Source organism: Durio zibethinus, chromosome 24, assembly GCF_047325235.1.
Source record: "Durio zibethinus cultivar Kanyao isolate XHJ-2024 chromosome 24, ASM4732523v1, whole genome shotgun sequence".
Classification (NCBI taxonomy): Eukaryota; Viridiplantae; Streptophyta; class Magnoliopsida; order Malvales; family Malvaceae; genus Durio; species Durio zibethinus.
In genome coordinates, this window is record NC_143185.1 from 4,063,550 (window position 1) to 4,077,316 (window position 13,767).

Consider the following 13,767-nt stretch of genomic DNA (forward strand, 5'->3'; position numbering starts at 1 on the left):
AATTTTGAATAATAAAATCTTGAGTTAAATCAGTTTAAGGGTTAGATTATTTGTCTAAACCTGAAAATTCATTAAAATTTTGAGAGAATTTAGATAAAAAATTAAATTTTATTAAACTAGTTTGAGCATAAATTTTAGATCTGTTTAAATTTTGAGTCACATTTGGAATAAAAAATTTAAAGATTAAGCCCAACTTGAATTCACGTATATAAGTTATTTATTTATATATATAAATTATATATAAATTAAACTTAATTATATATTAAAAATAAAAATTATATATTTTATTAAACTTAATTTTTAATTTTTATATATGTGAATTAAATATAATTCAATTAAACTTAATTTAATTATTTTTTAATTTTTTATTATATAAATTAAGTTAATGGATGGACTTAAAATTTATTTTTTTTAATTTGAACCAAACTCAAAAAATTTTTAAGATCCGAAATTTCAACTCGAATCGAACTTAAATAAACATATAAATTATTAATATGAAATATAAACTCAACCCAAATTCAAACCAACCCGAACTATTATCACCTCTCTCTCTCTAATGCACTAAACTAAATAGAAACGGTTTTTTGTTGGAGGCTGACAATAACATTTCCCTGGAGATACACATGACACAGAAAGGAGCAGCTCTGCTGCAGAGACATGGGGGAGATGGAACACTAGCATAGTGCCTTGTAGACAGGGTGATAACTCAATTATATGATGGAAAAATTGGAAAAGAATTTTTCTGCACAAATTTTTAAATGTTTCTAGTGAAGCGTACATAACAAATACCAATTTATAACCTAAGAACAGGTCCCCAATTCATGGGAGCTGTAACACAAGCAATCTCCATGATCTAGTCCTAAAATTCAACAAAACATTTCAAAACAAGGGGAAAAGAATTGAGGAACTAACAAAAAAATGGAAGGGAAGAAAATGGCCTGGGCTGAAGTGGGATCCTGTCACCAAATGACCTGCCCAAGCCATCCTCTTCCTATACACCAATGAATCCAATGACATCAGTGGGAGTATTTTCTAGTCTTGTGTATTTTGCACGTTATTCCAACATATGCATTAAGCCAAGAACCCTTGCAGGAAGACCAATATGAGCATCCTTTTCCCACCCCAAAAAATAAACATTGATTGCTATCTTACAAACTGAAAGAATGAATTCCATGCCATTGCTAGTAATGCAGGTCTTTCCAGCAAAATGTTTCGAGTGATGAAAGTATATCCAGTCCTCAAATTGTCACTCTCTTCGCCAATTTTCATCTCACCTTCTCAAAAGGATCTCGAGAAAATTTTCAGGCTGTGGTAAAACTTATGACACTTGACTTGCTAGTGTCTCTTAAAGTCTATCTTTCCTTCTAAGTCCACTAGCTGCGTAACTACGATTCCAAAATGTGGCAGTTCCTAACAAAATCATTGGAGTAGTTGACATACTTGGCCCAAAATGGCCGAAGATGATCAAAGCCAATCTGCAGCCATGGTTTTGACTGGCCATTGTAATGAATAACTGCAGCTCTTTTCACATTCTCAATGTTGGTTTTACTCTGATAGCCCAAGCCAAGCATATGCCATGATGGGTCAATTGGATGAACATGGCCTTTAAATGCAATCAAAGCTGGTGGTAGAGTTCCAAGCTTCCACATAGTCAGGTTTGACTTCAGGTTCTGCCAAAAAGAAACAAACAATCAGAGTAAAAGGAATATTCAAAATTACAGAAACAGTCAGGAAAATAATCAACTCTTATATTTGTAGCTGATAGTCATTGTGAGTAAAATCCAAAAGGAAAAGAGAAGGTAAAATTACAGAACAGTCAGGAAAATTAGCAGCTGATAAGTTACCTCTTTCAGCCAGGAATGATATGTTTCTCTTATATTTGTTTTTCTCCATGCACGGAGATCAAATATATTCATTCCATAAGCCCATGCACATTCATCAGGATCCAAATGCTTAGCTATAAGGGGATGAGAAAAATTGAAGTAGTTTCTGAAATGTTTTGACATCACCCACTCATCTTCACCTTTACAAGTTTCTACAGCTCCATTAACCTTTCCCTGTAGATCAATCTCCCAAAGAGGAGACAAATCATGCTGAATTACAACATCGTCATCTAAAAAGACCACTTTGTCGAGGTCTGGAAAGAGCTGTTCAAAACAAACAATCAAAAAACACACTTTGGGAGGAAAGACAATGAGGAATAAGTGAAATTGTCCATTTCAGAAGAAATTGTTATAGCCACATCTAATTACCTCTGGTAAATATATCCGAAGATGGTTGAGTAAGGATATGTACTTTGGACTTCTAGCCTGCAATTTTGAAGCAAATGTTCGAGGAGTAGTATCAGAGAGATTTGCTCCTGCAATATGATTGCCATGATAGTAATTTCTGATGCCATTATGGTTCTCTACAGCTTCAAGCACAGGAACATTCTCTCTAGTTAACCAATCAAACTGGTGAACACCTTTCACTTCAACTATGGCAGGAGATACAGGGTTTAGCGCAAACCAGGAATGCATACCCGCATAAGTTTTCTTGTCTGTGATGATATGGAAGACAATCTTTTCAGGTTCTAGTGATGACTGGACAGCAGAAGTAACAACTACTGATGCAGCCAATATGTTGTCTGTTGACAGGACAAAGTGGTGGTAAGAGTTGTTAGAAAGCACAGGGAGGAGCTCAGGAGAAGGCAGTTGTCTGCGTGCATGAGCATTGGAAGAATATTCATCAGTTAAACGCAGAGAGAGACAGTGGATGCCTTTTGGAATCGAACTTGCAGCAAAGTGTTTGTTCATCAGCTCAGAAAATTTCGATTCCCTAATTTCTCTTTCAAGTTTCTCCATCTGTGCAGAAAAGACAAACACTAATTAGGAAGTTCACCCAACTTAAATAATATGAGAAAAATTAGAATCCATACTGAATGTATATAAAGATATTTGAATTTCTGAACACTTTCTTACATCTTGAAGAAGAATGTAAGCCAAAGCTAGTATGAAAAAGATACCTTAACAACAACTTAAGGTCAAGATACCCTTCTAGCAAAAATAACAACAGAGGCAAGAAGATCAATAGATTTATCCTTAGAACATAAACTTTGTAGCCTGATGGTAAATTCTTTGAAAAATATTGGATCTGTCAAAAGTCAAAACCCACCACAACTTGAAATCTTATAGAGCTTGCCTTTAGCCTTCCTAAAGCCACAACATGAGGCTTTTATGTCACTGATACTAAAATTTATCCAGATCACACCAAGATGATAGCATTTGCTGATACTATAATTTTAGCTCATCTACATAACACAAACAGGTTTAGCCCTAGCAGGCAGATCATGTACCTATAAAGTAATCCAAACTGCACTTCATATATCCATGGAAGCCCAAGAATCAGGTTATTACCTAGTATCAGTTCAGACTTCAGAAAAAAAGCATCCTATGGAGGTGAAATGGTTACAGCTTTCCGCATTTTTGTTCAAAGCTGCCAATCTCTAGACTCTTTAAGTTTCTTCCCCATAATTCATTAACACCACCAAAAATAATCTTATAAAGATGCTATGGACACCCATCAACTTCAAACCTTTTATTTTTTTTTTTCCTTTTTGGCCGCAATTTTTAGGAACTAAGCAATGCTCGTGAATCATAACATTTGAAAAAAGAATATTGAACCTAATTAGAAATTAAAAGATTATATTTAAAATAACTACATGATTCTTTTGGCTTCAATAAGGGACTTCATCTCTCCCTAAAAAGACTTGGGATTAAGGTTCGGTAAAGTCTAACTTAGTTGAATGACAGATATAATTGTTAAATTATTTGGCTGAAGAATTGCAGATTTATATTTGAAAAAGAACAAATGGAGAGAAAAGGGGCCAAGGTGAAAAGAATGAGGAAGGGAGAGATAACACATCGACCAAATGTCCATAAAGAAGCTGATGTTCTTAATCTTCTTTAGTCCATTTTTCTGTCTATATTGTCTGTTGTTCTGTTTTGTTTTTAAAGCCCAAAATCGAGGGGAAGAGATTCAAAACACAAGATACCGTTAGGTTAGTCTTCCATCCAGCTTATGCACACTTCCTCTCATTAATAAACAGCCAAATGTCCATAAAACCGCCTAAAAAAAATGCATTTAAACTAAGAACTTTTAGGTCTTACATAGTGACAAGAAAATGTTCCAATCAACCCAAGGTGCTTAATATATTAATTGATGCAATGAAAAGAATTATATATCAACCTTAGTTCTAACAACCCTCAACCATGTTAAAAAAATAAAATAAGAATTAAAGTAAATTAAAAGTAACTATAATTTATGTAACATGACCATACCATTGCTCTTAACATGAATGCAAAGGTCTTTGCATCATACTGGTTGTTCTTCATTTCAGAAACAAGTTGACTAAATGAATCTGGAAGCTTTAGACCATCTGGGATTTCCTCATTGTTTACTTGATTGAGGATCTTATAAAAGTCCTTAACTAGTCTCTGTTGCAGCAACATCATCACCACAAAAGAACAAGTCAAGTTAAAATCATAAATAAATTATTGACCACAAGACATATCCAAAAACCAGTTTCTGTATGGAGAGAATGGGATATTTACTCCTGAATCATCAACTCTCCCAAGAAGCCTCGGTCCTAATCGCCGACCTAAACAATCTGTGCATGGTAGAACAAGAAGAAGAAAAGTCAGGGATACAATGTCAGCATTTTGAAATATAAAAGGCTATGGTAATCTAGCTAGTTAATTTGGAACCCAACAAGAAAAACATTCCCAGTTCTTACATGATTGTAGTCAAATTTTATTGATATAAACATTGAAATGAAATAAACAGAAGCATCAAAGAACACGATTAAAAAGTAACATTATAAGCAATCAATTTCAGGCACCAATGAGGACATCATTTTAAACTTTGGCTTAACCAGTTCTAATCAATTTCCATAGTATTTCCATCAGGAAAGTAAGTTCTCAAATTTAGACACTAAGTTCTCGATTTAGACACTAAATACATAAATGAACTTTTGAAAAATAGAAAGATCTGGTCCCAAGTTGACCGATTCCACATAAATATATCTATTTTTTAAAACCTAGAATTTCACTAAGGCTAATTTGTGGAAATCAACTGGAAAAGAATTCATTTGGTGATAAACAAAAAGAACAACAAATAAGAATGCTAAAAAAAAAAATGACTATGCATAAATCCATAAACCAGGAAGATTACTCCAATTGAAATATAGACATCAGAAACTGTTAAGATATGTATGAACTGAGACTGTGGAGCAATAAAATGGGTTTTGAACTTTGAACTTTCAGCATAATCTATCTGGTTTATTAATCTGATATCCAAAGCGTTTATTAATTAACAAATGAACAACACTAACCTAAGATTCAGATTCAAACAGCAAGCTTAAGTCAAAGAAGCCCTTTCACAGATCCATTTTTATTATATTTGGATCTTATAACAATACAAATAACTTCTTTTCAGCACCAATGCATATAAATTTGCCATCAACATACACTACAAAATAGAGATTTAGGGCAATCATGCCACATAACAACCCACATATCCAAATCCATCCATGATCCAAAACAAGCCAAAATGTTAATGAATTAGCTCCATCCACACGCCAAATCACATCCAAGTGATTCCCAAAAATTGGATCATCATCATATCAACAGAATGAAATGAAATCAAGAGCGGCCCATACGTCCAAAATCAAGTGTATGACCAAATAAACATATCAACACAATGAGAATCAGGATAAACTAATATTCCAAGAAACAAAAAAGAAAAAAAAAACTGAACTAAACTAAGATTAGATAAAGATAATAAAAGGACCCACATATTATCCAATTAGCTCCATCCACACCCCAAATCAGATTGACATGAATCCAGAAAATGTGGGCATCATAACATCAACCAAAATCAAATGCATAACCGAATACACATGAACAAAGTGAGAAGCGGCATAATTAAGATTCCAAGAAAAGCCTAACAGTTAATAAAACCATCATCAGAGGACAATAACGAAAGAAAACCCACATCAAATCACCTCACGCCCCATCAAATACATAACAAAAAGAACCCAAATCAAATCCAGTCAAGATCTATTAGAAACCAATAAAGGAAAAAAAATCATAGAAATTAAAAGGAACGGTACCAAATGAGGAGCACTTGTTGACACCTTCAAGGGTAACAAGAGCAGTAAGAATGAAGACAAAAGGCAACAAGAAAGCGAGGATGAGAATGGTGTGGAAAAGGGTCCTATATGAAATATGTCTAGCTGCCACCTTGATCTTCATCAAGTCAATAAACCCATTGTTGCTTGATATCGTTATACTTCTCATGCTAGGCGAGATGTGAAGCTGCATCCTTTTCTATGCAGCCCCACCACACCTGAACAACTCGTCTCCACTCTCTTCAAAAAGACACAACCTTTCTTAATGTTATCAAAAACAGCTGTTGCTCCTCCACAATATCTCTCTCTGCTCCTCTCCACACCCAATCCCACCCCAACCACCATCAGATCCAACCCTTTTTCTCTTCTTTTCCTGACTCAAGCTCAGATTTTTTTATCTGGGTTTCCTTCAAAACTCTCCCCTTTGTTGTTGTTCTTTCTAACAAAGACCTCCACTGCATTGGATTTTCAACACCCCCAAATGGGTTTCTTTTTCCCTTTCTTTTGGATTTTTTGGATCAGAGAATCAAACTTGGGGGTTTTTGCAATCTGGGTTTGGATTCTTTTTTTTAATTATTATTATTAAAGCTTTGGCTTTGTTATTTTTTGCTCTCCCGTGGATCAAGAAACAAAGAATAAAGAAAAAAAAATAATGGGAAACTATTTTTTCTTTTTTCTTTTTTATGTTAAAAAATGGAAATTTTCCTTTTGGGTACTAATGGATCTTTCTCATTGGTGAATCAACTCATCTAATTTCCTTTTTTAAGAAATAAATAAATAAATAAATTTCATTATATAATCTTTAATAAAATTTAAAAAAGAGAGAGAGAGAGAAACAGAATAATTTTTAAAATAAACAAAGAAAAATGATAACTTTGAATTTTGATGAGTCAATAGCGTGTTGGCTTTAGAGAGAGAAATGTGGGGGATAGAGTTTGACCTTTGAAAGAGAGATGAAGTAAAGCAATGACCATTTAGAGCTAAATTTAGATATCTCCTCCTAAGTTTATGGGCAAGCATTTGCTTTATGTGGACATTATTTTCTTAATTTTACTTTTAAAAACGCTTTTTAAAATTTTTTTTATCTCATTCCAATTCAAAAATATAGTAATTTATACTTTTAAAGTGATTAGTGTCTTTTAAGAGCAAATTATGTTATTGAATTATATATATATATATCAAATAAAAAATTTTAAATCCAATTCTTTTAAATAAAAAAATGCCAATGTCGTTGGACATTTTTAACTTATATTATGAATATGACTCAATTTGATTGCCTAGTTAAATGGTTTGTACACAAAGGACATTTTTTTTTGAGGGTGACATTCAACCTACAAAAGGGAATATTATGCAATAAGTTGTAGACTTTCACCAATTTTGGTACAAATAATAATTATAAATAATATTTTATAGCTCATATAAATTATAAATGTTAAATGTTCTTTTGGTCAATGGAAAATTTACAAGTTTTTGCCTATTCATTTATGGCAGGCCTTTTGTTGTATTATCATTGACAAAGTTCTATTAATATATCTACATAACAATTCATAAAGTGGGTTTTTGTTTATTTTCTTTAATCTTTATTTTTTTTTATTTAAAAAAATAAAACCCAAATTTCAAACATAGAAAATATGTAATTACAATCTATCCCATTGCTATATAAGGGCACCTAAGTACTTTTTTTTTTTGGCCCTAGGGTATATATTAATCTCATTGGATCTTTGATTCTTGGGGTACCATCCTACAAGAATAAACCCTATGTCTTTCTCAATGATTTATACCCAATAGCACCTTGATGATCACTTTTTTCTTTAATTAAAATAGAAAAAAAGAATATTATGCATAAATTTAAAATTTTATTTGAGTATAATTTTAGATTAAAAAAGCGATAAATTATCTTTCGTTTCGTAAATTTCATTCCTTATTTTAAAAAAAAAAATTGAAGAGAATTAATAAGGTTGGTGGATAAATAATTATGCCTAACAACAATGGCAGTGTAATTTTATGGAAAATTTAACTCTTAATATCTTGATCAAAGCTGGCTAACATGAATAAAAAACCAACCCATTATTGACCAACTTTCCATATGTTGAAAAACTCCCAAACATTGGTTTAGGCTGAATTTGTACATAGTTTGACATTGACCTAAAACTCATATAAATAAAATTAGGTTTAAAATTAATTATTATACTTAATTATTTGAGATCTTTCTAAAGTTCGATGATTTTTGAATTCGAAATTTAATTTAATAAATTTATGTAATTATTTAAAAAAACATATAATAAAATTGAGATTCGAATTTTAATTTTCATAACATTAATCGATATATCTTTTACGTATAAAAGAAAAATTAGATGACTTTTATGCAAATTGAATAATCAAACTCTTAATAATTATGTTGTTAAGGTATCCTTTTCCACCAAACAGTATTTTTTATGGGGAAAAACCCTTAAATTAGGCTTGATTCCCCTTTGACATATGATTGTTTTATAACAGAATTTGTGACAAGACCATAAGGGATGATTTTAATTTGCATAAAATATAATATTCTTATTTATTTTTTTCTCTTTTTTAAGTGGGCTTATCAAGGAGAATACCTTAATAAGGAGAAATAGCAGTGAGTTGGAGAGAATATGGGTGGTTGAATCATTCTAAAAGCCAAGATGTGAAAGAACAAAGAAGCTAAAAAAAGTATGTTAAAAATTATTCACATCCTTATTCTAATGCCTCTTCACTGTCCTAGCCTTAATTTGGATTCCGCTATAATTACGGTATGATTAAATTTATCGAATCATCAAATAAATTTTAATAAAATTTATTTAATATAAAATTTTTAATAATTTTTTTTAATTATAATTACCATAATTTTTATTGTTATTTTTAATTTTACGAAACTAATTTCATCATTCATCTAAATAAAATCTTGATCTATTTATTTTTGTCTCAAGCTTGAATTCCTAACAATATAATGTATAGTAATATTTTAATAATACATGTAAATCATAAAAAAAAAATTTAATTTTGACATACCTTATTATAATTCTTTTATATTATTATAAATTAAAAAAAATTGTAATCCAATTTCAGAATATGTAATGATAATATAAGTAATATCATTATTAAACGATTGTCGATTGTTTTCGAATTATTAGCCGATGCAAAGCTTGACTTACGTATTCACGATAGAGATGTTAATTTTATTCATATTTAATAAAAAAATTTTAATATTTTACTTGAATGAAAATGAGCATAGATATTACATTATGAACATGAAGATGAAAATAAATATAATTTAAAATTTTTATTTGGTACGAAGGTGGAGATGGATAATATAATATTCATCTTATACTCATACCTTATATATATATTTATACATATTTAATATATATATTTTTTATTAAATAATATAAATTATTATTTTAGATTAATTAAAATTAATATATATTTTTTAAAAATATATTAATATATATTTATAAAAATTATCTAAATATATAAAATTAAAATATTTTTAATTTTTAATTTTTTTTAAAGCTATGGGTATGGGGAATCTCCGTACCCATTAAATATTGACATAAATAAAAATAAAGATAAATTTAAGATATCAATTAGATATGAGTACGAGAACGTGTATAATATAAAAATTAATAGGATGAAAATTATTTTAATTTGTGCATACCTTACCCATTAACATCTAAATGCTCTCAAAAAATGAAAAATAATAAAATTTGAAGAAAATTTTTGTTAAATGTTTTCAAAATTTTTTCTTGAACACCCCCAAATAGTAAAAAAATAAAAAAATTTAAAATAAAATTTTACCTAAATAGCTCAGAAAAAATTTTAGACACACTTTTTATCAGTAAAATCATTAAATCTATTGACGTGAACATCTAAAAAAAATTTCTGAATCCGTCACTTTCGTCATTGCGGATCCTACTTCGTCAATGTGTGTGAATTTTTTATAGGTTATATAAGAATTTCACAGTAGGTTGAAATCAGCTAAATTTTAATTATTGATGTGTTCTTTTGGGAAAAAAAATACAAAAGTGGACAGACAAAAACAAAAGAGAAACTTTGTTGGTACTCTTGAGAGCAACCAATCCTTTCTAAGTTGTCACCATGTTTGGTTTTAATTCAGAGGAATACTTGGGACAATGATTGATAAATATGGCTATTTTTCCCCATTTCTGATGAAAGATGAAACTTTGGTCTCATATGCAGAAAAAAACGACTCTTTCACCAATTTGTTGAAACTTTCTTTTCACAATTTACATCACAAGGTAGCAATGTTTTCACAGATATTTCCATGTTTTTTTTTTTTTGAATGATCATTAGAGGTTTAAAATATTTAAAAACTAAATAATCTATGCAGGTTATTGATCAAATCATAGGATCAGCAAGAATCTAAATCAATTAAATGCATAACATTAGAGGATTGTGATTAAATAAAAAGTTAGACTAAGTCCATGAGGATAAACTTGACTTGTATTTCAAATCCATAGGATCCTCCAATCTCATCACACTGAAAAAACACAAGGATGCTGAGTTACAGAAAAGAATTTAGAGGTTTCATTATTGTTATAGGTGGAAGGAACAGAAACAAATCTAAACAAATATTATGAAGTCATGTAATAAAGTTGAGATATATTTTGTGAAAAATAATGGTTACATCTGTACATTGACATATTCATGTTGCAATGTGTCATGCACAACTGACTCAAAGAATTAACTTAGCTCACTCCCATAAGCTCAGTGGAAGATTCCCTTTCTGCTGCAAGAATATAATCTACTGTTTATGTGAATATCCGGTATTGGAAGGCGTACCTGGTATGTTGAGATTCCAGAATAATATCCATGCTTGCAACTTGCAAGTGAGGCTCCAAGAATAAACATTATTAGATTTTCCTGATGAGGTTTAGCCTGTTCTAAGAATAAAGAAAGCTTCGGCTTAGACTGAAAAAAAACCTGCCCTTCTTTGGTTCTCCCATTGTCGTCTTGATTATAGTTGACATGCCTGCACCATACAAAAGTATTAACACGGGCTTGATACTCACTAATCCATTTAAACAAGTCTTCCATATATGATATGTCCTAGTTGCATGATTTAAACACTGACCTCAGCATAGGATGTAAATTTCCAATTTACGAGTCTAACTTCAAGCTGAGGATTTTAGTCATTCAAAATAATGATCTTTACACAAATTTCACATATTTCTGACCTGAATCAAACTGTGAGCTGGTGCTTTCTGCAATCCAATTTCATTTATTATACGTCTCATATTTTCCGCATCTTTCCACCTTCCAACTGCAGAATAAATTTTTGCCATCAACACATAATTTCCTGTGTTCTCTGGCTCCAGCTCAAAAAGCCACTTTGCAGCAATCTCCCCCAACTCAACATTCTCATGTATTACACAAGCACCAAGCAATGCACCCCAAACAGCATGGCTAGGTGCAAATGGCATTGTTCTAATGATATCATAAGCTTCATCTGGCCTACCAGAACGACCAAGAAGGTCAACAATGCAAGTATAATGATCAACTTGAGGGCTTATTTGGTGGTTTCTAAGCATGAATTTGAATAAATCCAAACCTTCATCCACCAAACCAGAGTGGCTGCAAGCATGCAGCACAGAAGTGAAAGTAACTTCATTAGGCTTTACCCCAGCTCGAACCATTTCTTTGAAAAGTGAAACAGCAATCTCGCCATGCCCATGTGCTCCATAACAAGCTATTATCACACTCCATAGATAAATGTCCTTGTTCTCGTTGGGTATCGCATTAAAGATCTTGTGAGCAGATTCTAAACTACAGCATTTTGAATATATATCAACCACTGCAGTAGCAATTTCACTGTTTGACAATAATCCAGATTTTATCAGGTAAGAATGCATGTTCATTGCTTGCTGTAAATCTGCATGGATGGCATATGCAGGTAGAAAACTCTTCAAGGTAGCATCATCAGGTTTCACACCTTCCATCAGCATTTCTTTAAAAAATTTTATTGCTTCATTTCCAAGTCTATTATGAATGCACCCAGCGAGAATCGCATTCCATGGAACCGTTTTCTTTTTTGAAGTTCTCTTGAAAACTTGGAAGCTAAGTTCAAAATTATTGCATTTAGCATACATATCGATCAATGATGTCTCCACCATAACATCGGACTCAAGTTTTTGTCTTATTGCCCAACCATGCAAACACCTACCATCCATTAAATTCTTCGACTCACCACAAGCTGAAAGAAGAGACGCTAGGGTAACTGAATTAGGTCTCACACCTTCAAGTACCATCAAGAAGCAGAGTCTCAATGCAGCTCTTACGTCACCGTTTAAAATATACACATTGATCAAAGAAGTCCAAGTCACCACATCCTTCTCAACCATACTATCAAAAACCAACATCGCTTCCTCCATACTCCCACACTTTGCAAACATATCTATCAGTGCATTCCTCACTACTATTTCCTTCCCCCAACCATTCTTTTTCACCAACTCATAAACCCTTCTTCCCACCTGTAGTTCCTTCAAAAATCCGCAAACAGGCAGAACCGAAACCACAGTAGCACAATCCATTTCCACCTCATCATCCGCCATCTTATTAAAAATCCCCAAAGCTTCCTCGGCACATCCATTTTTAAAGTACCCACTAATCATTGAATTCCATGAAACCACATTAGGCTTCCACATAGAATCAAAAACTTTCCCTCCTTCCTCTTTCTTCCTACAATTCATATACATTGTCAACAAAGAATTCATCACAAAACTATCCCTTTCAAAACCACCCGTCAAAACTCTCCCATGAACTACCCCACCAAAATCAACCAGCTTTTCTTCCCCAATAGCCTTAAAAACAAAAGGGTAAGTATAGTTATCTGCCATGCATTTCCCCAAGTTAACCATCTCAACAAACAAATTTAGTGTTTCCAAATAAAACCCATTTTTGGTGTACATTTTCAACATCATGTTATATGAAAACAAGGTTGGTTGAGGCATTTCATCGAACAGTTTGCGAGCATTTCCGATATGGCCGCAGTTAGCGTAGTAAACGGAAAGGTCTGAGCGGAGATGGGGGCAGAGGAGGCCTGAGGTTATGGCTAAGGCATGGAGTTGGGTGGTTTTGGTGAGGGATTTAGCGGCTGTGTATTGTTTGCCCTTGGACAAGACCAGAAATTGGCCATTCATTAAGTCTGGTTTTTCTGTAAGTACTACGCCCTTTTTTTTTGGTCTGAAAAATAATGTTTTACTTTGGGAAATTTATGTTTCTATTTATAGCAATTAAAATTTCAAACCATAAAAAAAAATGGGAATTGGTATAATATTGAAAGTATTAAATGAAAGAGTAAAGGTTGTATGAGACTTTTGGCAAAAAAAAAAAAAAAAAAAAACAAGTTGAATGAGAGTGGGAGAGTTGAACCCAATAAAAATAATTTTATTTTATAATTATTATAATACAATTAATCAATTATTATTCAATATTATTTAATATTACCTTAGACTATCAAAAATATTTTTTTTAAAACTCATGTTTTTAATCAGTGGACCTTTACATTATTTTTTACGATTGATTAATTATAATATATAAATGATATAGATCTGGCCTCC

General features: G+C 31.8%; 2 protein-coding genes across 4 annotated transcripts; both read right to left on the reverse strand.

Moving 5' to 3' along the window:
• Window positions 1-718: 718 nt before the first annotated feature.
• On the reverse strand, window positions 719-6,838 carry LOC111316730 (putative galacturonosyltransferase 14). 2 transcript variants are annotated; one of them, XM_022918812.2, is made up of 6 exons: window positions 6,152-6,838; window positions 4,593-4,648; window positions 4,320-4,475; window positions 2,253-2,843; window positions 1,845-2,057; window positions 719-1,670 (listed from the first exon to the last, which is right to left on the reverse strand). In XM_022918812.2, the coding sequence occupies exons 1-6, from the start codon at window positions 6,360-6,362 to the stop codon at window positions 1,386-1,388; spliced, it is 1,512 nt and encodes a 503-aa protein (XP_022774547.2). In that variant the 5' UTR covers window positions 6,363-6,838; the 3' UTR covers window positions 719-1,385. The 2 variants fall into 2 exon arrangements, with proteins under 2 accessions (XP_022774547.2, XP_022774546.2); XM_022918811.2 differs by having other exon boundaries at window positions 1,845-2,147; window positions 6,152-6,834.
• A 3,870-nt stretch (window positions 6,839-10,708) lies between these two features.
• On the reverse strand, window positions 10,709-13,468 carry LOC111316732 (Tetratricopeptide repeat (TPR)-like superfamily protein). 2 transcript variants are annotated; one of them, XM_022918816.2, is made up of 2 exons: window positions 11,386-13,468; window positions 10,709-11,180 (listed from the first exon to the last, which is right to left on the reverse strand). In XM_022918816.2, exons 1-2 carry the CDS (start codon window positions 13,345-13,347, stop codon window positions 11,166-11,168), a joined length of 1,977 nt encoding a protein of 658 aa, XP_022774551.2. In that variant the 5' UTR covers window positions 13,348-13,468; the 3' UTR covers window positions 10,709-11,165. The 2 variants fall into 2 exon arrangements, with proteins under 2 accessions (XP_022774551.2, XP_089609744.1); XM_089753618.1 differs by having other exon boundaries at window positions 11,283-13,467.
• Between the last annotated feature and the right edge of the window lie 299 nt (window positions 13,469-13,767).